This window comes from Rattus rattus, chromosome 18 (assembly GCF_011064425.1).
Source record: "Rattus rattus isolate New Zealand chromosome 18, Rrattus_CSIRO_v1, whole genome shotgun sequence".
In the NCBI taxonomy this organism is placed as follows: Eukaryota; Metazoa; Chordata; class Mammalia; order Rodentia; family Muridae; genus Rattus; species Rattus rattus.
The window spans coordinates 32882148-32909038 of record NC_046171.1 but is presented as its reverse complement, the minus strand read 5'-3'; the positions used below and the strand labels follow the sequence as shown (position 1 = coordinate 32909038).

General features: G+C 43.3%; 1 protein-coding gene across 1 annotated transcript in view; it reads left to right on the top strand.

The window, feature by feature from the left end:
• Tbc1d32 (TBC1 domain family member 32) overlaps positions 1–26891 on the top strand; it is a 207532-nt gene that overhangs the window by 126049 nt on the left and 54592 nt on the right. Inside the window, exons 23-25 of the mRNA XM_032888330.1 lie at positions 1462–1584; positions 2809–2917; positions 3607–3700. Of these exons, the coding sequence (XP_032744221.1) occupies positions 1462–1584; positions 2809–2917; positions 3607–3700 (326 nt within the window). The remainder of the gene's footprint in view (positions 1–1461; positions 1585–2808; positions 2918–3606; positions 3701–26891) is intronic.

The window sequence follows — 26891 nt, the reverse complement described above, 5'->3', positions numbered from 1 at the left end:
CATTAAGGAGATATCCCTCACTAAACAGTAGGAATTTGGTATATATAATATTCTTTCCTTCCTCCTACCTCCTTCCAGATTTCCCCCACCTCCCTACACAACTAACTTCATGTTCTAGCTCTTTCTTTCAAGAGAACAAAAGCCAAAGATCCAAAACAGATCAACTAAAAACAACCACCAGCAACACGAGAGGAAACAAAACAAAAAGCACACAGAAAAATACAGAGTCCATTTTGTGGTGTTCATCCATTCCAGCCCATGAGGCCTGCCCTGAAGTGTGGTTGACATACCCACTGATATTTCATTGGAGAAAACAGATTTTCCCTTTGGCAGTGGGTATCGATTAAGGATAACTCCTTGGTTAGGGTTGAAGCCCATGTCTACTTCCCTTCTCAGTGCTGGGACCCTGTCTGGCTTGAACCTGTGTAGGCCTTGCGTATGCTGCCAGAGTCGCAGTCCTGTTGTGTCTTAAGGCCCTGTTTCCTTGGGGTTCTCCATCACCTCTGGTTCATCCACTCTTTCTGCCTCCTGTTCCTCTTGACCCTGAACCTTGAGAAGGGCTTTGATGGAATCCAGTGCTCCACAGTCTCTCTCGGGCTCTGCACATCGTCGAGTTCTGGGTCTCCGTGTTAATTCCCATCTACTGAAAGGTGCGAGTCGAATGAGTCACTGATTTCTGAGGTTCCCACTTGATGTCCTAATGCCTCTCATCTCGAGAAAAACAATTTTGATACTGCCATTTTCACATTACCCTGAGCAAAATGTCTTAGATTAATGGCAAAATCATCATTTCATCGTTCCTTCTGTAATTAATTATTGAAAAACTTTATGGTAGTTTGTAGTTGTAATGGATTTGGTAATGTTTCCTGATGACTCTTTAGGTAGCTGTTGAACCTTCTTTGTTGTTATTGCTATTGTCTTTTTGTTTCTTTTTTGCTATTGTTTTTTGTTTTGTTTTGTTTTTGTTTTGGGGGGGCAGGATATTCTATATTCCAAACTGGCCTTAAATTTATGGCATTCTTCCTGTGTCAACCTTCCAAGTGCTAGGATTATAGGTGCCCACCACCTAACCTGGCTACAAAGAATGTACTCATAATTTGTGGTGATATAGATCCAGATCGAAAAATCTGGATTAAACATTCAGAATAACTTCTGAAGCCGAGATTACAATTGTAAATACTTTAAAATAAATCTGAGAGGTCAGTATGATATCCTGTGGCTATAGTTCCAGCCCTTGTGAAGCTGAGACAAGAGGATTGCTGCAAGCTTGAGAGTATCCTGTGCTACAAAGTGAGTGTGCAGGCCAACCTGGGCTACAGGTTGACTCAAAATAGAAAGGAATGTGAAATAACCATGTAGATATTTGTATAACATTGGTGTCGCAGGCTCAGGAATTACTTTGAAATCTGAAGAATGTCCACACTGTACTTTACATGACTGCTCCTTCTCTTCTCTCTGTAGGCTACTAAGCGTGGTGTGCTGTGATCTGGATGCCCTTCTCTTATTGGAGGCTCAGTATCAAGTATCCAGCATGTTATTACATGCACAGGAAGAAAACACCTTTGAGACCTCAGAGAACCACAGGTTAGAATAAACAAACACACAACAACAACAACCACACCACACTAACCAACAGGACATTAGAGTGATACAGTCAGCAAGTCGCCTTACAAATTACTTGAAACTAACTTTCTGGCAGAATTACTATCTTTAAATGACACAGTAGGTAACCATCCATTTAAGCATGAATGTCCCAGAAAGATAATGGTATATGTTTTCGGAGAGTACTACATGTAACGTTTGTTCCTTTTGTCTTAGCATTTTTTTTCTTAAGTTTTCACAGTCGTTGTACTTTCAAAATCCCATCCTTTTCTTCAATGACCCTTTGAAGACAGTGCTTGGTTTTATATCTCTCTTAGAGCCACCCCATCTCCAGTTTCCTAATTATGTCAGCTTATACTCGTGCATCCTGATTACCTGCCAAGTGAGCTGTATGTCTTTCCCCTACTAATAAATCACACTTGCCATTACCTCAATCTTGCTGACATTTATAGAACACACAGGTAGTAGCTGTCATTGCTCTGATGTCTGTAATTCAGAACATAGATAGTAGTATAGCTCCTTCCTACCCAGGTCATGGACAGTTATAGGATATTTCATTTGATGTTGAGGTTTAATACTGAAAGGAAACCGCGGCAGCAGCAGAAACTGCACAACAGCACCTAGTGTGTTGTAGTCTGGGGCCACTGTCGAACACAGACAAAGCTTTTGTCCCCTTGGTTGTCAGCCTAGTTTTCAATGGCTGAGCCATCTCTCCAGCTCAAGAGGAGTTTTCTTAATGATACAGTTCAGTCACTTGAGAAGTAATATGGGTCCTAATCTCATTTCTATAAGTATAGGATCATTTATCAAGGTAATATTTTTATTAATCTCACTAGTCTCATGTCAACTATCAATTGTTTCCTCTTTATCAAAGAAGTTATAAAATATATCTATAAAATGAATGTAGCCTTCTGTACTGTAAATATGCTGATGACCATTATATTTTGCAGATACTTTTTTGTTTCTCTCTCTCTGTGTATGTGTGTATATATGTATGTGTGTGTATGTATGTATATATGTGTACATGTATGTGTGAGTATATGTATATGTATATATGTGTATTTATGTATGTGTGTTTATGTATGTCTGTATGTGTGTGTATATATGTATATATGTGTGTGTTTCTTTGCAATCTAGTGACATGATGTAAAAATCAAACCATATTCATTTAAGGAGATAGCAAAATGGTTGTATATTCTCTTTCAGGAGTTTTATAATTGATGGATTATCAGTGGAGAGAAATCATGTTCTCGTAAGGATTAATCTCATTGGTGGACCTTTGGAGCGGATTTTGCCCCCGAGGATGCTTGAGAAGGTGAGTGAAATATTTTGACACATTTAGAGCACTAAGCAAGATTTTCCAACTGACTACACACCAGTATTCCACTTTTGTTGATTGGCAAACTACAAAACAGATAAACTCGTTCACAATAATATATTGTCTCTAACAGATCACCAGTTGCCAGGGCATGTGCAAGATCAATAGATTATTGTTTTCTTACACACTTGTCTTTGTTCTGTGTGTCCTTGAATATTTGATCTTTTAAGTTTCTCTTTGTCATGATCCTTAACTCTTGTATATTTACTCTTGTTTTGCCTTACGGAGTCCATATGGTCTTTATGGAGGAGGTTATCCATCAGAACTTTCTTTCTCTGACTGCCAGCCTGGAAAAGATGAGCTAAAAATCATTGGTAGAAGAAAAATAAGTCTGTGGGGCAAAAGAAAATACAGGGCCACTTAAACATTGTATTCTTTTAATGAAAAAAGAAAAAACAACTCCATAATCAGTCGTAGTCACAGAAATAAGTTATCATATGTCCAAGTTGTTTAAAATTTTTATTACATTTTGTTTATTGCCATTTAGGAGTAGTTGATTATAATAGCAAATAAATTTTGATTAATTGGACAAGATGTTTATGAGCAAAGAAAACAGTCAATTAAAATGAATGATACTCTAAGGTTCAGTATGTTAGCCCAGCTCACGTTATTTGTTGTGTGTGTAGGGGGACGACCCGTATCCTTGGCCAATGTTTTCTTCATATCCACTGCCACACGCTTACCTGTCAGAAGGTGCACAAAGTGCTGATGTAAAGCAAGGTAAATCTTCCTATCGAGTGATCTTCCAGTTCCTTTATAATTTGAGAAAGAGGCTGTAAGGAAGGTAAGTGCTGATTTCCATTCAGCACGTAAGCATGAATCTGCCGCTGCCCGCTTCCTCTCTGTTTTTCCATGAATACCTGTTTTATGTCTAGCTAGTAACTGTATGAGGTCAAAAAGGATCACTTGCGCAAAGATATAACAGAGCGCTTCCGTAGCCAAGATGTTTGGTTTCAAGACTGAATTGGTAGTGACTGCGGAGACAGCCCAGCAGTTAAGAACAGTTGCTGCTCTTGCAGAGAGTCCTGGTTCAGCTTCCACAAGCATCTGTAACTCCAGCTCCATGGTCTCTCACGTCCACCACTGGCTCCAGGGACATTCAACACACATGTAGTACAGGAAGGCAAAACAGGCATATACATGAAATAAATACATCTTTAAAACATTCTTATTTTTAGAAATCTAGATCAGTCGTTACTGATAAGTTAAATTCTGCATTTGAAGAAATTTGTTTACCACAGTGATTTTTTTAAATAGCTGCTGTATTTACATGAACCCTGTGTACTTACTTTTGAATTGTAATGGGGAGTGTTTTATCCACCTTTGGAGGCATTATCACAAATGGATTGTTGTACAGTTGTGCGGTTTAAGATGAGTAAAATAGACAGCATAGTGTGCTAGGATAGTGTATAGTAAATAGACAGTGTAGTGTGCTAGGATAGTACACAGTGAACAGACAGTGTAGTGTGCTAGGATAGTACACAGTGAACAGACAGTGTAGTGTGCTAGGATAGTACACAGTGAACAGACAGTGTAGTGTGATGGGATGGTACACAGTGAACAGACAGCGTGGTGTGCTAGGATGGTACACAGTGAACAGACAGTGTAGTGTGCTGGGATGGTGTACAGTGAACAGACAGTGTGGTGTGCTGGGATGGTGTACAGTGAACAGACGGTGTAGTGTGCTGGGATGGTACACGGTGAACAGACAGTGTGGTGTGCTGGGATGGTACACAGTGAACAGACAGTGTGGTGTGCTAGGATGGTGTACAGTGAACAGACGTGTAGTGTGCTGGGATGGTACACAGTGAACAGACAGTGTAGTGTGCTGGGATGTGTACAGTGAACAGACAGTGTAGTGTGCTAGGATGGTACACAGTGAACAGACAGCGTGGTGTGCTGAATGGTACACAGTGAACAGACAGCGTGGTGTGCTGGGATGGTACACAGTGAACAGACAGCGTGGTGTGCTGGATGGTACACGGTGAACAGACAGCATGGTGTGCTAGAATGGTACACAGTGAACAGACAGCGTGGTGTGCTAGGATAGTACACAGTGAACAGACAGCGTGGTGTGCTAGGATGGTACACAGTGAACAGACAGTGTGGTGTGCTAGGATGGTACACAGTGAACAGACAGTGTAGTCTGCTGGGATGGTACACAGTGAACAGACAGCGTGGTGTGCTAGGATGGTACACAGTGAACAGACAGTGTAGTGTGCTGGGATGGTACACAGTGAACAGACGGTGTAGTGTGCTAGGATGGTACACAGTGAACAGACAGCGTGGTGTGCTAGGATAGTACACAGTGAACAGACAGTGTGGTGTGCTGGGATAGTACACAGTGAACAGACAAGTGTAGTGTGCTAGGATGGTATACAGTGAACAGACAGTGTGGTGTGCTGGGATGGTGTGCAGTGAACAGACAGTGTGGTGTGCTGGGATGGTACACGGTGAACGACAGCGTGGTGTGCTAGGATGGTATACAGTGAACAGACGGTGTGGTGTGCTGGGATGGTGTACAGTGAACAGACAGTGTGGTGTGCTAGGATGGTACACAGTGAACGAACAGCGTGGTGTGCTGGGATGGTATAGTGAACAGACGGTGTGGTGTGCTTTAGGATGGTATACAGTGAACAGACGGTGTGGTGTGCTGGGATGGTACACAGTGAACAGACAGTGTGTAGTGTGCTAGGATGGTACACAGTGAACAGACAGTGTAGTGTGCTAGGATGGTATAGTGAATGAACGGTGTAGTGTGCTGGGATGGTGTACAGTGAACAGACGGTGTAGTGTGCTGGGATGGTGTACAGTGAACAGACAGTGTGGTGTGCTAGGATGGTACACAGTGAACAGACAGTGTGGTGTGCTAGGATGGTACACAGTGAACAGAACAGTGATGGTGTGCTGGGATGTACACAGTGAACGACAGTGTGGTGTGCTGGGATGGTACACAGTGAACAGACAGCGTGGTGTGCTAGGATGGTATACAGTGAACAGACAGTGTGGTGTGCTGGGATGGTACACAGTGAACGAACAGTGTGGTGTGCTGGGATGGTACACAGTGAACGAACGGTGTGGTGTGCTAGGATGGTATATAGTGAATAGACGGTGTGTGTGCTGGGATGGTGTACAGTGAACAGACGGTGTGGTGTGCTGGGGATGGTGTACAGTGAACAGACGGTGTAGTGTGCTGGGATGGTACACAGTGAACAGACAGTGTAGTGTGCTAGGATGGTACACAGTGAACGAACGGGCGTGGTGTGCTAGGATGGTATATAGTGAACAGACGGTGTAGTGTGCTGGGATGGTGTACAGTGAACAGACAGGCGTGGTGTGCTGGGATGGTGTGCAGTGATCAGACAGTGTAGTGTTCTAGGATGGTGTACAGTGAACAGACGGTGTAGTGTGCTAGGATGGTACACAGTGAATGAACAGTGTGGTGTGCTGGGATGGTGCACAGTGAACAGACGGTGTGGTGTGTGCTAGGATGATATATAGTGAACAGACAGTGTAGTGTGCTAGGATAGTATACAGTGAACAGACAGTGTAGTGTGCTAGGATAGTACACAGTGAACAGACAGTGTAGTGTGCTAGGATGGTATACAGTGAATAGACGGTGTAGTGTGCTAGGATGGTATATAGTGAATAGACAGTGTAGTGTGCTGGGATGGTGTACAGTGAACAGACGGTGTAGTGTGCTGGGATGGTGTACAGTGAACAGACAGTGTGGTGTGCTGGGATGGTACACAGTGAACAGACAGTGTAGTGTTCTGGGATGGTACACAGTGAACAGACAGTGTAGTGTGCTGGGATGGTACACAGTGAACAGACAGTGTGGTGTGCTGGGATGGTACACAGTGAACAGACAGTGTAGTGTGCTGGGATGGTGTACAGTGTGTGGTGTGCTGGGATGGTGTACAGTGAACAGACAGTGTAGTGTGCTGGGATGGTACAGTGGTGAACAGACAGTGTAGTGTTCTGGGATGGTGTGCAGTGAACAGACGGTGTAGTGTGCTGGGATGGTACACAGTGAAGACAGTGTGTGGTGTGCTGGGATGGTACACAGTGTGTGCTGGGATGGTATACAGTGAACAGACGGTGTGGTGTGCTGGGATGGTATACAGTGAATAGACGGTGAGTGTGCTGGGATGGTGCACAGTGAACAGACAGTGTGCTGTGCTAGGATGGTACACAGTGAACAGACAGTGTAGTGTGCTAGGATGGTACACAGTGAACAGACAGCATGGTGTGCTGGGATGGTATAGTGAACAGACAGCGTGGTGTGCTGGGATGGTGTACAGTGAACAGACAGGCGTGGTGTGCTGGGATGGTGTACAGTGAACAGACAGTGTAGTGTGCTAGGATGGTGTACAGTGAACAGACGGTGTGGTGTGCTGGGATAATATATAGTGAATAGACAGTGTAGTGTGCTGGGATGGTATACAGTGAACAGACAGTGTGGTGTGCTAGGATGTACACAGTGAACAACAGTGTGGTGTGCTGGGATGGTATACAGTGAACGACAGTGTAGTGTGCTGGGATGGTATATAGTGAATAGACAGTGTAGTGTGCTAGGATGGTGTACAGTGAACAGACAGTGTAGTGTGCTGGGATGTGTACAGTGAACAGACGGTGTAGTGTGCTAGGATGGTGTGAACGAACAGTGTGTGTGTTCTGGGATGGTACACAGTGAACAGACAGTGTAGTGTGCTGGGATGGTACACAGTGAACAGACAGTGTGGTGTGCTAGGATGGTACACAGTGAACAGAACAGTGTAAGTGTGCTGGGATGGTGTACAGTGAACAGGTGGTGTGGTGTGCTGGGAATGGTGTACAGTGAACAGACGGTGTGGTGTGCTAGGATGGTACACAGTGAACAGACAGTGTGGTGTGCTAGGATGGTACACAGTGAACAGACAGTGTGGTGTGCTGGGATGGTACACAGTGAACAACAGTGTGGTGTGCTAGGATGGTACACAGTGAACAGACAGTGTGGTGTGCTGGGATGGTGTACAGTGAACAGACAGCGTGGTGTGCTGGGATGGTACACAGTGAACAGACAGCGTGGTGTGCACAGTGAACAGAGGTGTAGTGTGCTGGGATGGTACAGACAGTGTGGTGTTGGGACAGTGAACAGACAGTGTGGTGTGCTGGGATAGTACACAGTGAACAGACAGTGTGGTGTGCTGGGATGGTGTACAGTGAACAGACAGTGTAGTGTGCTGGGATGGTACACAGTGAACAGACAGTGTGGTGTGCTGGGATGGTATACAGTGAACAGTGGTGTGCTGGGATGGTAGACACAGTGTGACACACGTGGTGTGCTGGGATAGTACACAGTGAACAGACAGTGTGGTGTGCTGGGATGTGTACAGTGAACAGACAGTGTAGTGTGCTGGGATGGTACACAGTGAACAGACGGTGTGGTGTGCTGGGTGGTGTGAACAGACGGTGTAGTGTGCTAGGATGGTATACAGTGAACAGACAGTGTGGTGTGCTGGGATGGTGTACAGTGAACAGACGGTGTGGTGTGCTGGGATGGTACACAGTGAACAGACAGTGTGGTGTGCTGGGATGGTGCACTGGGGATGGTGAATAGACGGTGTGGTGTGCTGGGATGGTGTACAGTGAACAGACGGTGTGGTGTGCTGGGATGGTGTACAGTGAACAGACGGTGTAGTGTGCTGGGATGGTACACAGTGAACGAACAGTGTGGTGTGCTAGGATGGTACACAGTGAACAGACAGTGTAGTGTGCTGGGATGTAGTGTGCTAGGATGGTGAACAGACAGTGTGGTGTGCTGGGGATGGTGTACAGTGAACAGACAGTGTGGTGTGCTGGGGATGAACAGACAGTGTACAGTGAACAGACAGTGTGGTGTGCTGGGATGGTGTACAGTGAACAGACAGTGTGGTGTGCTAGGATGGTGTGCACAGTGAACATACAGTGTGCTGTGTGGATAGACAGTGTAGTGTGCTAGGATGGTATACAGTGAACAGACAGTGTGGTGTGCTGGGATGGTGTACAGTGAACAGACAGTGTAGTGTGCTGGGATGGTACACAGTGAACAGACAGTGTAGTGTGCTGGATGGACATTGTGCTAGGTGAACAGACGGTGAATGTGCTGGGATGGTGCACAGTGAACAGACAGTGTGGTGTGCTGGGATGGTACGCAGTGAACAGACAGTGTAGTGGGCTAGGATAGTATACAGTGAACAGACAGTGTAGTGTGCTAGGATAGTATACAGTGAACAGACAGTGTAGTGTGCTAGGATAGTGTACAGTGAACAGACAGTGTAGTGTGCTAGGATAGTACACAGTGAACAGACAGTGTGGTGTGCTGGGATGGTACACAGTGAACAGACAGTGTGAGTGTGCTGGGATGGAACAGACGGTGTGGTGTGAACAGACAGTGTGGTGTGCTAGGATGGGATGGTGTACAGTGAACAGACAGTGTGGTGTGCTAGGATGGTGTACAGTGAACAGACAGTGTAGTGTGCTAGGATAGTACACAGTGAACAGACAGCGTAGTGTGCTAGGATAGTACACAGTGAACAGACAGTGTAGTGTGCTAGGATAGTATACAGTGAATAGACAGTAGTGTGCTAGGATAGTACACAGTGAACAGACAGTGTAGTGTGCTAGGATAGTACACAGTGAACAGACAGTGTAGTGTGCTAGGATAGTACACAGTGAACAGACAGCGTAGTGTGCTAGGATAGTACACAGTGAACAGACAGTGTGGTGTGCTGGGATGGTACAGTGAACAGACAGTGTAGTGTGCTGGGATGGTGACAGTGAACAGACAGTGTAGTGTGCTAGGATGGTACACAGTGAACAGACAGTGTAGTGTTCTGGGGATACAGTGAATAGACAGTGTAGTGTGAAGGATAGTGAACAGACAGTGTGGTGTGCTAGGATGGTGTACAGTGAACAGACAGTGTGGTGTGCTAGGATGGTGTACAGTGAACAGACAGTGCTGGGATGGTAAGAAGTGTGCTGGGATGGTACACAGTGAACAGACAGTGTAGTGTGCTAGGATAGTACACAGTGAATAGTACACAGTGAACAGACAGCGTAGTGTGCTAGGATAGTATACAGTGAACAGACAGTGTAGTGTGCTAGGATAGTGTACAGTGAACAGACAGCGTAGTGTGCTAGGATAGTGTACAGTGAACAGACAGTGTAGTGTGCTAGGATAGTGTACAGTGAACAGACAGTGTAGTGTGCTAGGATAGTACACAGTGAACAGACAGTGTAGTGTGCTAGGATAGTACACAGTGAACAGACAGTGTGGTGTGCTGGGATGGTATACAGTGAACAGACAGTGCAGGATAGGTATGCAGTGACAGAGTGTGCTAGGATGGAGTGAACAGACAGTGTGGTGTGCTAGGATGGTACACAGTGAACAGACAGTGTAAAAAGACAGTGTAGTGAACAGACTGGGCAGGATGTGTACAGTGAACAGACAGTGTAGTGTGCTAGGATAGTGTACAGTGAACAGACAGTGTAGTGTGCTAGGATAGTATACAGTGAACAGACAGTGTAGTGTGCTAGGATAGTATACAGTGAACAGACAGTGTAGTGTGCTAGGATAGTATACAGTGAACAGACAGTGTAGTGTGCTAGGATAGTATACAGTGAACAGACAGTGTAGTGTGCTAGGATAGTACACAGTGAACAGACAGTGTAGTGTGCTAGGATAGTATACAGTGAATAGACAGTGTAGTGTGCTAGGATAGTATACAGTGAACAGACAGTAGTAGTGTATACAGTGAACAGACAGTGTAGTGAGGATAGTATACAGTGAACAGACAGTGTAGTGTGCTAGGATAGTACACAGTGAACAGACAGCGTAGTGTGCTAGGATAGTATGTGCTAGGTTAGTATACAGTGAACAGACAGTGTAGTGTGCTGGGATAGTATACAGTGAACAGACAGCGTGGTGTGCTAGGATGGTGTACAGTGAAAGACGGGATGGTGTGGGACAGTGAACAGACAGTGTAGGTGGTGCTAGGATGGTGTGTACAGTGAACAGACAGTGTATGTGTGAACAGGGATGGTGTACAGTGAACAGACAGTGTAGTGTGCTAGGATAATATATAGTGAATAGACAGTGTAGTGTGCTAGGATAGTATACAGTGAACAGACAGTGTAGTGTGCTAGGATAGTACACAGTGAACAGACAGTGTAGTGTGCTAGGATAGTATACAGTGAACAGACAGTGTAGTGTGCTAGGATAGTACACAGTGAACAGACAGTGTAGTGTGCTAGGATAGTATACAGTGAACAGACAGTGTAGTGTGCTGGGATAGTATACAGTGAATAGACGGTGTGGTGTGCTAGGATGGTATATAGTGAATAGACGGTGTGGTGTGCTGGATGGTGTACAGTGAACAGACAGCGTGGTGTGCTAGGATAGTACACGGTGAACAGACAGTGTAGTGTGCTAGGATGGTACACAGTGAACAGACAGCGTGGTGTGCTAGGATGGTATATAGTGAACAGACAGCGTGGTGTGCTGGGATGGTGTACAGTGAACAGACAGCGTGGTGTGCTGGGATAGTACACAGTGAACAGACAGTGTAGTGTGCTAGGATAGTACACAGTGAACAGACAGCGTAGTGTGCTAGGATAGTACACAGTGAACAGACAGTGTAGTGTGCTAGGATAGTACACAGTGAACAGACAGCGTAGTGTGCTAGTAGTACACAGTGAACAGAGAGTGTAGTGTGCTAGGATAGTACACAGTGAACAGACAGCGTAGTGTGCTAGGATAGTACACAGTGAACAGACAGTGTGGTGTGCTAGGATGGTGTACAGTTAACAGACAGTGTAGTGTGCTGGGATGGTGTACAGTTAACAGACAGTGTAGTGTGCTAGGATGGTACACAGTGAACGAGACAGTGTAGTGTGCTGGGATGGTACACAGTGAACAGACAGCGTGGTGTGCTGGGATAGTATACAGTGAACAGACAGTGTAGTGTGCTAGGATAGTATACAGTGAATAGACAGTGTAGTGTGCTAGGATAGTATATAGTGAATAGACAGTGTAGTGTGCTAGGATAGTGTACAGTGAACAGACAGTGTAGTGTGCTAGGATAGTGTACAGTGAACAGACAGTGTAGTGTGCTAGGATAGTACACAGTGAACAACAGACAGTGTAGTGTGCTAGGATAGTGTACAGTGAACAGACAGTGTAGTGTGCTAGGATAGTGTACAGTGAACAGACAGTGTAGTGTGCTAGGATAGTATACAGTGAACAGACAGTGTAGTGTGCTAGGATAGTACACAGTGAACAGACAGTGTAGTGTGCTAGGATAGTACACAGTGAACAGACAGCGTAGTGTGCTAGGATAGTACACAGTGTGTAGTGTGCTAGGATAGTACACAGTGAACAGACAGTGTAGTGTGCTAGGATAGTATACAGTGAACAGACAGTGTAGTGTGCTAGGATAGTATACAGTGAATAGACAGTGTAGTGTGCTAGGATAGTATATAGTGAATAGACAGTGTAGTGTGCTAGGATAGTGTACAGTGAACAGACAGTGTAGTGTGCTAGGATAGTACACAGTGAACAGACAGTGTAGTGTGCTAGGATAGTACACAGTGAACAGACAGTGTAGTGTGCTAGGATAGTATACAGTGAACAGACAGTGTAGTGTGCTAGGATAGTGTACAGTGAACAGACAGCGTAGTGTGCTAGGATAGTGTACAGTGAACAGACAGTGTAGTGTGCTAGGATAGTATACAGTGAACAGACAGTGTAGTGTGCTAGGATAGTGTACAGTGAACAGACAGTGTAGTGTGCTAGGATAGTACACAGTGAACAGACAGTGTAGTGTGCTAGGATAGTACACAGTGAACAGACAGTGTAGTGTGCACAGTGAACAGACAGTGTAGTGTGCTAGGATAGTACACAGTGAACAGACAGTGTAGTGTGCTAGGATAGTGTACAGTGAACAGACAGTGTAGTGTGCTAGGATAGTGTACAGTGAACAGACAGTGTAGTGTGCTAGGATAGTACACAGTGAACAGACAGTGTAGTGTGCTAGGATAGTATACAGTGAACAGACAGTGTAGTGTGCTAGGATAGTATACAGTGAACAGACAGTGTAGTGTGCTAGGATAGTACACAGTGAACAGACAGTGTAGTGTGCTAGGATAGTATACAGTGAACAGACAGTGTAGTGTGCTAGGATAGTACACAGTGAACAGACAGTGTAGTGTGCTAGGATAGTGTACAGTGAACAGACAGTGTAGTGTGCTAGGATAGTACACAGTGAAACTGCCTTGCCAAAGGAAGTCTTGTATAAAAAGATGCATGGAGTTCAATCTGTGTATGATCTGTGGAGGGAAAAACAACAGCGAGTAAAGGTAAGACAGGAATAAAGGCTCTGAGCTTGATGACATCATACACTGCTGGGGCTACGCCAAGAGGTTCTAGGCCAGGAAATGCCTACAAGAATTATAAGGATCCACCGTCAAACTTTTCATTATTTTCCAAGTCAATTCTTGCCATCAGCATTCAGTGCTTTATTATGTCTTAAGACGTACATTGGAAGGAAATCATGGTAAAGATGTATTCTACAACTAGTGTGCTTTCAAGTGTGGGCTTTGGCCTTCATCCTCGCATAACAAAACCTAGTGCTCTTTCCAGACACTCGGGCGTAGCCTTGCTCATTTGTGAGGAGCAGGGCTTGCAACAGTGCCTTTGGGTAATTCCACACTCACTGCCATCCTTAATGAAGCTAGGCCTTTTAGGTGTTTGCTCCCATGAGTCTCTCTGGTAGCCGTTTATACTGGAGCTGTTGTCTTTAGGTTACTAATGACATGCTTCTCTGCTGTACATTTCATAAACACCGAGTGCAGGGTGCTTCCCTGAATTATAACTAACATGTCAATGCCTGTTTGCTTGTTTCAGTACCTCAGCCTTTTTCTTGGATTTTTCTTGACATAAACAGCACTGTTTCCTTTGCTAAGCGTCATTTGGAAATAGACATTTCTTTATTACTTTTTGAATAACAGGTTCACTGTCAGTTTTATTAGCTGACCTCCACCTTTATTAATTTGTTTCAACAAAAATATTTTGGGAACTTGAAAAAAGGAAATAAACATATAGTATAAATAGATATTTCCCCCAGGATAAACATATCCACCAGTACCTAGGAATCAGTAGTGATGGACGTGTACTTTTACTCCATTCCGAAGTGTTTTATGAAAGAGCAATAAAGGATTCATGTTCTGTCCAGAGCGTGCCAGGCAGTTGTAGGGTGCTTCTGGCTCAGTTTACTTTCCTGTCCTCTGAGATGAGTATTTTCAAAACTCTTTTCTTTCTTCCCCATTCTCCATCCATCCTTTAGGCCTTCAGTCAGGACTGGGAATGAACTACCTTAGCTGATTTGTAAAAGCCAATGTCCGAATCCTCTGTACTTCCCCTCAGTGATCATGATTCTTGTTTGTCCGTCATTTTTAGATCTTCATCCTGCGAACCCACAATACATCCATAATTTCCTGAGTCTATCCTTAGATAAAGAGAGTGTGTGTGTGTGTGTGTGTGTGTGTGTGTGTGTGAGAGAGAGAGAGAGAGAGAGAGAGAGAGAGAGAGCGAGAGAAAGAGAGAGAGAGAGAGAATAAATACATTCTGTTGAGTAAAATAAGCCAGGCGAGCAAAGGTAAATATATACATATGTGAACTTATTCTGTTTTTTCTGGAGGCCCCTCTGATACCCTTCATGATCCATAGCATAGATGGATGGAGTTCACCTTTCAGCTTTCATCAGGATTCTGCTTCAGTTGCCTACTTTTTTTATTAATGTATATTAATTATACAACATAATCAGTTTCATTGGACATGTTAATACATATATATGCATATATATTATGTACTGTGATAGTTTTTACTCCTTCCCTTGGCTTCTGTTATCTCCCTTCCCATTTTCTTCTTCCTCTTCCAAGTAGCCTTCTATTCATTTCTATCTTTTTACAAATGCTAGATTCTGCATGTAAGATAAAATGAGATACTTGTTTTCTTCATGTGGTCTATTTCAGCTAACATGAAGACTTTCTGTTTCACATAAATGACATATTTTTTCTCTTTGTGGTTAAAATAAGACTCAATTGTGTGTGTGTGTGTGTGTGTGTGTTTGTGTGTGTGTGTGTACACATGCCACTATACCCTCAATTGGCAGGCATCTGATTGGTTGGTGTTTTTGTCAGTACTCTGTGGTATAAATGGATATACAGTGTCTCTGTATGCTGACTTAGATTCCTTTAGGCATATGGTCAGGAATAGTATACCTAGCTCATATGGTAGTTCCATTTTTAGTTTTTTGAGGAATCTCCATACTGATCCTATAGCGACTGTATGTACCAGTTTACATTTCCATCCACAGGATTTAAGACTTTCCTCCAACTCTAGGTTTTGGGAGCTGACAAGCAGGTGTGGGGATTGACTAGAAGGCAGGGTACTGAGAATGCCCTTAGGATGAAGGAAAGTTGAGTTTGTCATGAGAATCTGTGGATTGGGGGAGTGGAGACAGTCAGTACAGGCCACTGAAGTTGGTGTGCTATGCGGCTGGGGGTGACAAGGGTCATTGGAATTGGAGGACAGGCAGAGGGTGAGGATTCTGTGCATGACCAGTGGGTTTCCTGGTAGACAGTGCCATTGGTATTGGAAGATGAGACAAACTTGTAGAAGGGAAAGGTTCAAAGGGCAAAGGGAAACTGTGGAAGATCTGTTTGCATTGGGGGTAGAAAGGAAGGAGAGGGTGCAGTAGTCAGGCTGCTACCGAGCTGGGGGGTACAATTGAGGAGGTGGGAAGGAGGGAGAGTGGACCCAGGGGAAGGTGCTGAGGATCCAGCTATACCACTCCTGGGCATACACCCAAAGATGCTCCAACACATAACAAGGACACGTGCTCCATTATGTTCATAGCAGCCTTATTCATAATAGTCAGAAGCTGGAGAGAACCCAGATGCCCTTCAACAGAGGAATGGATACAGAAAATGTGGTACACTTATACAGTGGAGTACTACTCAGCTATTCAAAACAATGACTACATGAAATTTTTAGTCAGATGGATGGAACTAGAACATATCATCCTGAGTGAGATAACCCAGTCACAAAAGAACACACATGGTATGCACTCACTGTTAAGTGGATATCAGCCCCAAAACTCGGAATACCCAAGAAACAATCCACAGACCATATGAAGCTCAAGAAGAAGTGGTAGAATTTAGGTCTTTTTAAAGCCAACACTCCCTACTGGGCCTTTCCCATGAGGCAAGAAGGATGTGTTTGTTGAGGTAAAAATTTTAAAAAAGCGGCAGAACTGGTTCCCGCATGTACCCTGGCAGTCTCTTGTTCCTGCTTCAACGGGCCACTGGAACTAGTGCTAATTCATCTCGGATTGGTATCTCTCCCAGCGGCTCTCTGCTAGCCTCGAACTCTCTGGTCCCAGCTGTCCGGTAAATTCAAGACTCAACAAACTGTAACCCAACAATCAGATTTACATGTTAAATTCTCAACTCACAATACATCCATACAATAAGCTTACAACCAATTGATAAGGATATAAACCACCTACCTAGATAAAATATTATTTGCCCATCTAAACAACACAAAATCCAGTACATATCCATCCCTCAAGAATAGTCATAACAACCTGTAATACGTGCAGAGAGGAATTTTAATATCCACCACCATGTTCTCTCAACTGCCCCCTCCTCGCTCGCACCTCCTCTGTCTCTCTAAAACTTTTCTCCTGCCCATCCTTCCTTCTTGTCCAATGACAGGCCTCATTCTATCCTGTACTGTGAGGTCCAATCTGAGCCCCTTCCGGGACCCCTTGAATGAGACTCATGGAAGTGGTGATCAATGGAAAAAGTTTTATTCCAACATGGTGGGGTCAACTCACTCTCCTTTTGGACAACCCCAAGCAGACTCTAATACCTTGCAAACAATTGGGGCAGAATTTGCACAGTGGTAACAAGGCAGGGTACTATGAGCATTTGGTGGAGCGAAACAACTTTCAGATTAACTCATAGATATACCAGCCTCATCTTAGTGCTCATTTAACTTGGACCTAGCAACAGCAATATTTGGCACTTGCCCTCCTCCTCATTTTCATCCCCTTCCTCTTCCTCCTTCTCCCTTTCCTTTGGGACTTCCCCCTCTCCTTCTCCTCCTCCTCCTCTTCTTCTTTTAAAACATTTTTTGCTTGTCTTCTGGAAAATTCACCTGTTCAGTTTTTCTCCTGTATTTATGGTAAATACATCTTTGATTATATTCTCGTTTTCTTTTCTTTCCTTTTCTGCTTCTCTCTCTCTCTCTCTCTCTCTCTCTCCTTCCTTCCTTCCTTTCTTCCTTTTTTTTCCCTCCCTCTCTCCTTCCTTCCTTCCTTCCTTCCTTCCTTCCTTCCATCCCTCCTTCCTTCCTTCCTTCCTTCCTTCCTTCCTTCCTTCCTTCCTTCCTACCAATCTTTCACATGTCCTCAAGTCAAACTCTGGAGTGCACTGGGTCTCAGTCCTGAGTGCCCCTTGCTCTTACTGGCCATTTTATAGTAGTGATGATCTTAGCTTGTCTGGTCACTGAGCAGATGCTGCCCAGCCTCCTGGTGGCTGTCAGATTGTTATCTCCAGCTCTTATCGCTACCTTGGGTTCTGGTCTCATGTGTCTGTTCTCTTGACATTTCTCTAGGAAAGTCAGTCAGCGCATCAGACAACATGATGGTGATCATTTCCTGACAGTCTCTTAAAGTCTGTTCCTTTGATGTTCTTCATGATTTCAGACATGGCAGCTTTTGTGCCTCCATTTCTTCAGGCAATAAGCCCAAAGGGTATTTCGGAGTCTTCCCTTCTTTAAGCGCCACAAGTAATCTGACAGCAAGTCATATTAACTCTACAGATCTAAACTAAATCCACATTTGTCTCATCCAGCCTGCCTGTGTTCAACCTGTTCCCACACAGCAGCCAGAGTGATTCTTCTGAAACACCCACTGGACAATGGCACCTACTCTTCTAGCTTAGAAGGCCGTGCCTTTACCATAGCCCTCCCAGTACAGGCTTTGTTTTAGGAAGAACAGTACAATTCTAGAATGATTTAGTCTCTCCTTTTCCCCATGGTAGGAACTTGTTTAGACTGTTCTTCCATTTGCGAATAACCACAAGCGTGTGAATCAGATGTTAGTTCTAATTTAACAGTACCCTCCTAAGACCGGCCTGAACTTGTTTGTTACTCTGTATTACAAAGAAAATGATCTAAGCAGCGATGATCATGTGAAGATAACTTCAGGGGGAGATCTTACAAAGATATATTAAGTTTATGAATTTTATATGTCATTCTGATAGTCTAGAACGATTTAGTCTCTCCTTTTCCCCATGATAGGAACTTGTTTATACTGCTGTTCCATTTGCGAATAACCACAAGCATGTGAATCAGATGTTAGTTCTAATTTAACAGTAGTACCTGTGAATCTGTGCCATGATTGTAGATGAGGGAGAAAAACTGAAAATGCTACAGGAAGTAGAATTATGTCTAGTTTCCCCTCAACTGTAAGTATGGAAATGAGAGCTCTGCAAACCTAGTGAGAAAAGCGTAACCAACTTCATGTTCTAAAGGGTAAGTTAAGTCAGAATCAGTGTGGTTGATCCAATTAAATGAGCAGTGATTATGCAATACTGTGCTCAAGCTAATAACTACTAGCAGGGCTCATATATTTTGTGCTCTGCTTTTTGATTCAGAAGCAATAATTCATTGATTCTGACAGGCGTCAGGTTAGTCATCGTTTGCACACAAAATTTTAGGATGTTATTTTGTTGTCATTTCACTTCAGCTATATGCACATGATGAACTGATTCTCCTTCATCTCCCAGCTTCTAGATTTATCCTGTTTGCGGCAGTTGGCATCTCCTCACTGGTTAAATCGTCTCCCGTTGGCTGCTCGGCACCAGTCTGAGCCGTGAGATGAGTGATCTCTATAACCACGAGTCTGGAGGCATCATCTAGTTCAGCCATTTCTCTGTGCGAACATTTCAATGCAGCATTATAAAAATTAAGTTGGCCCTATAGAAGCTAACAATCTCCATGTGTGTGTATGCACATGTACATGTGCACATACGTGTATGTGAGCACAGAGCTTCAAAGGCAAACATTACACTGCCTATAGCAGCAGTCATTAATATACCTGAACCGTGCTAGTGTATCTTATTATATTGTTCATTTTTCAGAAGAGAAAATCTGGCTCTGTGGCCACAAAGCAGATGCAGGGTAGCATGTTAGAAGCTGTCCACAGAAACTGCTGGAAGGTAGCTCGGGGGCCCACCTGTTTATAACGGGCTGCTTATAAGCTGGTGTGCAGACACGTTTGCTTTTGTTCTCCAAGTTCCCCCAGGAGTTTTCATGACCTATTGACAGTCTCCTCTACTTTATTCTGTCTGCCTGAGCTGAGGGCGAAGACTTCTGTTTTTTGAAAGAGATGAGAGAAATGTAGACTTCCTGTGCTGAAATTGAAAGATGGTCTGAGGAATTGAGTAACACACTCCAGATACTGAAGGCATTAGAGAGAGAGATCTCAGAAAAAATAAGACAATTTCTGTTTTTTCTCTGTCTGACATTGTTTTATTATTTTTAAAAATTACTTTTATGCCAAGTGAGAAGAGGGCTTACTGGGTAAAAGTACTTGCTGACCAAGTATGAGCATCTGAGTTCAGATAGGTAGTCACCACATAGAAACTGATTGGGCATAATGGCGCATATATGTTGGAGGAAAATACAGCGAGATTGCATGGACTCAGATGCCAGTCACTCTGGCCCAAACTGAAAGCTCTGGTTCCGTGAGAGACCGAGCTGTAAAATACAAACCCGAGAAACAATTCAAACATTTCAACACCAGCCTCTGGCATCCATCGGTATCTGCACAGGTGGGCAGACTGGCACACTTGGGCACATACAAATATGCCACAGAGAGAGACACACACATGCGCATTGTCTTTATATGGCTGCCATAAGCAAACACTATTAGATTTATGTCCCATATATCTGGATGCTGTGCTTCTGTATCTAGCATGGTGCCAGGGGCAGACCTGGGACAGCAAGTGTATGAAACAAGAAACACACGCACACACACACACACACACACACACACACACACACACACACACACACACACTGGGTGGTCTGGATGCTTTTGGAGACTCAGCATAATGATATACAGGTGAACTGAGAGGCAGATTATTGTATTCGGGTGGAGTACAAGGTAACATTTTAACAGATAAATAATATAGTGAACAAGTGGATCGAGGAGACAAGTTTAGCTAATCTCAGTAGGAACTGTCTCTATAGTGGACCATTGTCAGGCTGTACAAATCTAGGCAGAGAAAGCTGTGGTGGGCATTTTCTTCATATACCAGCAATGTCCACATGTGGATCAGAGGAAGACATTGCCATTCCTCTGAGACTTCCTGTGGGACGAAGGCTTTGCCATTTCCCTAGAGTCTAAAGCTTCAGGGTCCTTGACATGGCCACAGCCATGCCAACAGCGTACCTTTATTCTGGACTTCTTGCACTCCAGGCTTGTACACACCGTGGAGTTTCCATTTTACTGCAATGTTAGTTTGATGTACATTATACTCAGTGGGTCCGGGCATCCTCAGGGAAGAGAGAATGCTGTCTGGCTTTTACTCAGCGGGTGCGGGCATCCTCAAGGAGGAGAGAGTGCTGTCTGGCTTTCTTTTGTGTATTGTTAAGTCCATTAACAGGTCCTTAGGGAAGCACTAACTCGCTGGTTGTTTTCTCAGGTCTTAGAAATGTGTCTGGGTCATTTGTTGAAAGTTAAAAATATACCAGTAACTTCTCACAGAAGGGAGCATTTTCATGTTCCCAGGAACTCCTTGGCAACCATTCCTTGCTAATCCATTCCTCCTTCCAGAAAGTTTGCTTTCTTGTGTGTAAGTGGAGTGACAGTGTGAGCCGCCTGTGTAAAGAAGGGCACTTCTTCCCTATTCTTTCTCATCACTGCCCTTCATCTCCCTCCCGTCTGTGGTAGTTATCCTTTAGATTTAGGATCAATCACACAGGCTTCTTTCACTACCTTTAGCTTTGTTTACCTTACAGCCTTCTTAGGATATAATTAACATATAATATAATTCAACCATTTAAAGTACACAGTTTATTGATTTGTTTGTTGGCTGGTTTTCTAGACTGAGTCTCGCTGCGTAGCCCTGATTATCTTAGAACTTGTTCTGTAGAAAAGCCTAGCCTCAAACTCAAAGAGACCTGCCTGCCTCTATCTCCTGAGAGCTAGGACTAAAGGCATGTGCCACTGCCACCTGGCCAGTTTGTAGATCTTTAGTATATTCATAGATATATTCATCAAAAGCCTCAAAATGCTAAAATTAGCAAAATCAGATAAAATCTCCCTGCACTGAAACCCTTGGAACTGTGTGTCAGTAAAGTCTGCATACTCTTCGCTGATTTGTCAGAGGCTAGGGAAGTCAAGCCATGTCCACTCATGTTTAATGACCAGAGGAATCAACATGAGATTTCCTCTTCCATCAAAGGCTACCTTTCGGACCGCTGTCATTAGACATTGGAAATCATTTCCAGAGTAACCTGAGCGACTCTGCCTCTCAGCTGTGGTAACCTTGGGTCTGACTGAACATCCACAGCACATGCAGATTCGTGGTTGAAAGTTCCTTGCAATGCACTTCAGTCTACATCTTTCCTGAGTTGGGTACCCTCATTACACTTACTTTATCATCTACAAAACATCACTGTCGTTTTCAATGGCACATAAAAGGATGCATTGCTAGCCTTTTATCCCATGTTTCTATAATTAGAAAACATCAGAATGTACAACGTCTCATTGTCCAGTTATTCCAAGTCCATCTTTGTATTGTCAGTGTTCTACTTTTATTGCTTCCTCCATCATATTTCTACTTATCTGATGGGGAATTGATTTTCTGCCTGGCGAAAAAATTCTCTTACTACTATATAAGAGTGAGTTCCTTGTTGATAATCATTCTCTTTAATGCAATGTGCCAGCTAATATTAAAATACAGATAAATTCTTCTAGTAACTTCTCATATGAGAAAATGGTTCAGCTTATATTCCATAACTGTAAATAGCATATAGCCATTTAATTTTGTATATAATACAAACTATAAGCAAGTTCCAGGCCATACTTGTTGGCTTGTAAGTTTTTAGGTATTAACAAATTCAGTATAAGTGCTTAAAGTTTTAGGCTTTATGTGTTACTGTTTGCAGGAGTTATATCATGTTTTAGGTGAGTACATGAACTCCCTGCTGGGCCTCATGTCTCTTATCTGAATTACGTTGACACGCTATAACAAGAGTATAAGGGGAAGGGTAAATCGACAAACACTGTGAACTGTACTATGGAGTAGAAAAGCATTTTTTATCCCCATGAAAAGTTTCTTTTGAGATAGGGCTGCACATAGCTTACTGACCTGGAACTCAATGATACTAGACATGTTATTACTCTTTCTTATGTCTGTGTTGTTTTTATTCTTGGAATTCAGATTTATTCCTTGAAGATAAAAGTACTTGACTTTGATTTGACATCAATTCATTAAGGGAAGGGTCTGGTAAGATAACCCTTCTACTAAGATCATGGTTTCTCTCCTGGGCTACAGCTGTTAACATAGCTAGTTTAGACAATAAAATACTCATTCTCTTTTGAAGAATGAGGCTGTATTTTTATGTGTTTACCTTAAAATTTGAAATAAGTATAGCTGTAACAATGAGGAAAAGCAGATCATACACTATTTTTGTTGAGTACAACCCTAGCCCTCATGTTTTAAAATGTGGCTGATATCTCCTCCAGTTAACGTTTAGTCAACAAGTATAAGAATTCTCAGCTGAGGAATGCCCAATGAACGAAAAGCACCTAAAGAAATGTCCAACAGCCTTAGTCATCAGGGAAATGCAAATCAAAACAACACTGAGATTCCACCTCACACCAGTCAGAATGGCTAAGATCAAAAACTCGGGTGACAGCAGATACTGGCGAGGATGTGGCGAAAGAGGAACGCTCCTCCATTGTTGGTAGGATTGCAGACTGGTACAACTACTCTGGAAATCAGTCTGGAGGTTCCTCAGAAAACTGGACATTGCACTACCTGAGGACCCAGTTATACCACTCCTGGGCATATACCCAAAAGATTCTCCAACACACAACGGAGACACATGCTCCACTATGTTCATAGCAGCCTTATTTATAATAGCCAGAAGCTGGAAAGAACCCAGATGTCCTTAACAGAGGAATGGATTCAAAAAATGTGATAGGGGGAACTGATACTCTACTTTAATGGAGTACTACTCAGCTATCAAAAACAATGACTTCATGAAATTCATAGGCAAAGGGAATGAACTATAAAATACCATCCTGAGTGAGGTAACTCAATCACAATAAAACACACATGGTATGCACTCACTGATAAGTGGATATTAGCCCAACAGTTCGAATTACCCAAGATGCAATCCACAGACCACAGGAAGCTCAAGAAGGGTGACCAAAATGCGGATGCTCCCACTCCTTCTTGAAAGGGGAAAAATATATTCATAGGAGGGGATATGGAAGCAATGTTTAGAGCAGTGACTAAAGAAATGGCCATTCAGAGCCTGCCCCACATGTGCTCCATATACATACATACATATATATCCACCAAAACTAGGTAAGGTTGATGAAGCTAGAAAATGCATGCTGAAGGGGACCGGATATAGATCTCTCCTGAGAGACACATCCAGAGCATATCCAATACAGAGGTCAATGCTAGCAGCAAACCACTGAACTGAGAATAGGACCCCCTTGGGGGTATTAGAGGACGTATTGAAAGAGTTGAAGGGGCTTGCAACCCCATTAGAACAACAAGGCCAACCAACCAGAGCTTCCAGGGACTAAGCCACTACCCAAAGACTATATATGGACTGATCCAGGGCTCCAACTGCATATGTAGCAGAGAATAGCCTTGTTGGGGCACCAGTGGAAGGGGAAGCCCTTGGTCTTGCCAAGGTTGGACCCCCAGTGCAGTTCGGGGCAGTAAGGGAGGTGGATGGGGGGGAAACTGATACTCTGCTTTAAATGTGTTCTGTCTTTTAGGAACTGCAGTTCTTTAACAAAGACTAGGAAGCCTTTAGATGGTAGGTCCTTTATAATGAGACAGATGGAGCTGGAGACCATCATGTTAGGTGGAATAAACCAGATTAGAAATGACAAATGTCACACATCCTCTCATATATGGAATCTATATTGAAACGAAAACAAAGTAAAAAGGAGTTTCATTTGAGAGAGGAAGGAAACTATTGGGGCCAGAGAAGGTAATGGGGGTAAATATGACAAAGTAGGTGTTTTAGTCAGTGTTCTATCGCTGTGAAGAGACACCATGACCACACCAACTTTCATCGAGTAAAACATTTAACTGTGCTGACATACAGGTTCAGAGGTTTAGTCCCTTACTGTGGAAGGAAGCATGCTAACCTGCAGGTAGCCGTGATGCTGGAGAGATAGCTGGGAATTCTACACCCAGAACTGCATGCATCGGGAAAAGAGAGAGAGAAGGGAGAAAGAGAGGGGCAGCACTGCCTAATAGTGCCACTTCCAGGTGACCGCCATTCAAGTTTACGATGAGCCCGCGCGGGCCATTCTTATAATCACAGCACGTTTTCACATGTGTGAAAATGTCGTGTTGAAGCCTGTTTCACTAATCCTAACATGAAATGTGTACATTCCCAACTTAGAGTTCAGTAAATGTCTGCCTGTATCCCATGTGCTTCTTGAAAAGTATTCTACTGCTTTCTCTTGCTTATTATAATGTAATCTGAAATGATGGCCATGTTAATAGAACAACAATACAAATGGATATCAATAGTTCTACAGATAGGCTTCACGATGCACTTCGGGATGAAGGAAGTAGTCTGGGAATCTCTTGGTAGTCACCTTGAGGTTTCCGTTCCTTCCACAGCGTCTCTTACATCTTTAATGGAGAAGTGCAGTCTCGTACTGACAGTGAAAGAAGGTTGGCTTCCTGAGTGAAGGGTAGACTTCTCTGTATTTACATTGAGCTGATGCTAATATTTTAATTATAGTTTTTTTGTGTTATATAATTTACTTTTTTCTATTGTGCATAATATCGTATGGTAAATTAATATTTTCATTATGCATTTAATTATATAATATTTCCAATTATTAAAAATGAAAAGAAAAATTCTACTCTTCTGTGTAACAGGAGTGTTGGCATTCCGAGAGGAACAATGTCAGTTGTCAGTGGTGAATATCAGAAATGGGGGCTTTTTTATTTCTTCTCTTTCTTACTTGGTTTTAAATTGGTTTAAATTGAATACTTTCATTTTCTCCTAGTTTTTCATAGGTACCTTTGATTTATATTGGCCTAAAGAAGCAGAGGGAGAAGGGACATGTCCTTTTCTATCCTGTAAAATATTCCAAGCTAATTTGGGGTTAAAAAAAAAATGGTAGTTTTTTGTTTTTTGTTTTTTTTTTGTAGCGACTTCATCAGAGCTGAATTATAACTGAGTGTTGATTTATGATATTCAGTTTCTAGAAATACTATTATGGCATTTGAATTATATAGAATCATCTGCTATTAAAATGCTGTTGTAAGCCAATAATGGAATTTTTATATTCAGTGACCTAGAAATATATTATATATATATTAAGATTTATTTTATTAAAGGCCCCTGATTTGCACCCTGAAATTAATCAGAATTACAAAAATGTCATGATTATAAAAATTCTTAGGCTAGTGTGTTGGCTGCCTTATCACTATTGCTGTGAATAAATACCATGGCAAAGCAGCTCAGAGAAGGAAAGGATTACTTGGGCCTGTGGTTCTAGAGAGAAAGGGCCGTCCTTTCTGGCAGGAGGTGGCAGCCATGGCAGCTAGAGCAGTAAGCTGAGTGTTCACATCTGAAGTCAGGAGACCGCATGGATGGGAAATGGCAGGTTTTAAACGCTAACAGTCCACTCCTGTTGCCATTCTTCCCTCCAAGAGACCATAAGCCTCTCTCTAAACAATGCTCCCAACTGAGCCTGTGTGCGGGCACTGTCATCCATACCGCCACAGTGGCACAGGCTGATAATCTCAGTACTTGGAGGTATAGGCCTCAGGATCACAACTTTGAGACCACCCCATGCTATATGACTCACTGTCTCAAAAATCAATTCATTAAGGGATAGATAAAATATGCTATTGAAAAGATATAACCATTATTTAATCATTAAGGGTTTTCTTGATGCACCCCTTTTTGGGTTTAGGGCGCTCACTATGTACTCCAGGATGGCCTTGAACTTGGACCAACCGTACCAGCCTCACCAGAGTGGGTTCTCCTAGAGAAATTAGGGTTCTCTTTCAGGCTCTTAGTTTGTTATTTTTGGAATTTAAGTTCAGAGGGAAACTTAAGGACCATTTTACTAAAGCTTGGGAGAAAAACCACAGGCCAGGCAAGTTGTAAATCTTGGCACCAGCCAGGAGGAGGGGATGGAAATGAGGAAGGAAGTCGTGCTTTTGAGTTAGGGTCTAAGCCAGGCAACATGTTCAACACCGGAGAGCATCAATCAGCTGCGTGACGGAAGGGCGGGGACTTCAGAGAAAGTCTGAAAAAGCACAACGTGTCAAAGGAAGCTTGGGGAGGCTCTGCGACAGTATCTGAAAACAGGTAGAGATGTGAGAAGGCAAACTTAGTCCTTTCAAGTTAAGACTCAAGACTTGTCAGGGTAGCACCACAGAGCCCTGTAGACAGCTGCCTTGGGAGAGGGGCTTCTGGAAAGGGAAAGTGCATTATCGCCTCAAGGGGTAATTACTCCTCCCATTTCTGTAACACAGCTTCGGGAAGTCAGCTGATTGACAGGCCCTGGCCAGGCGAGTTAAC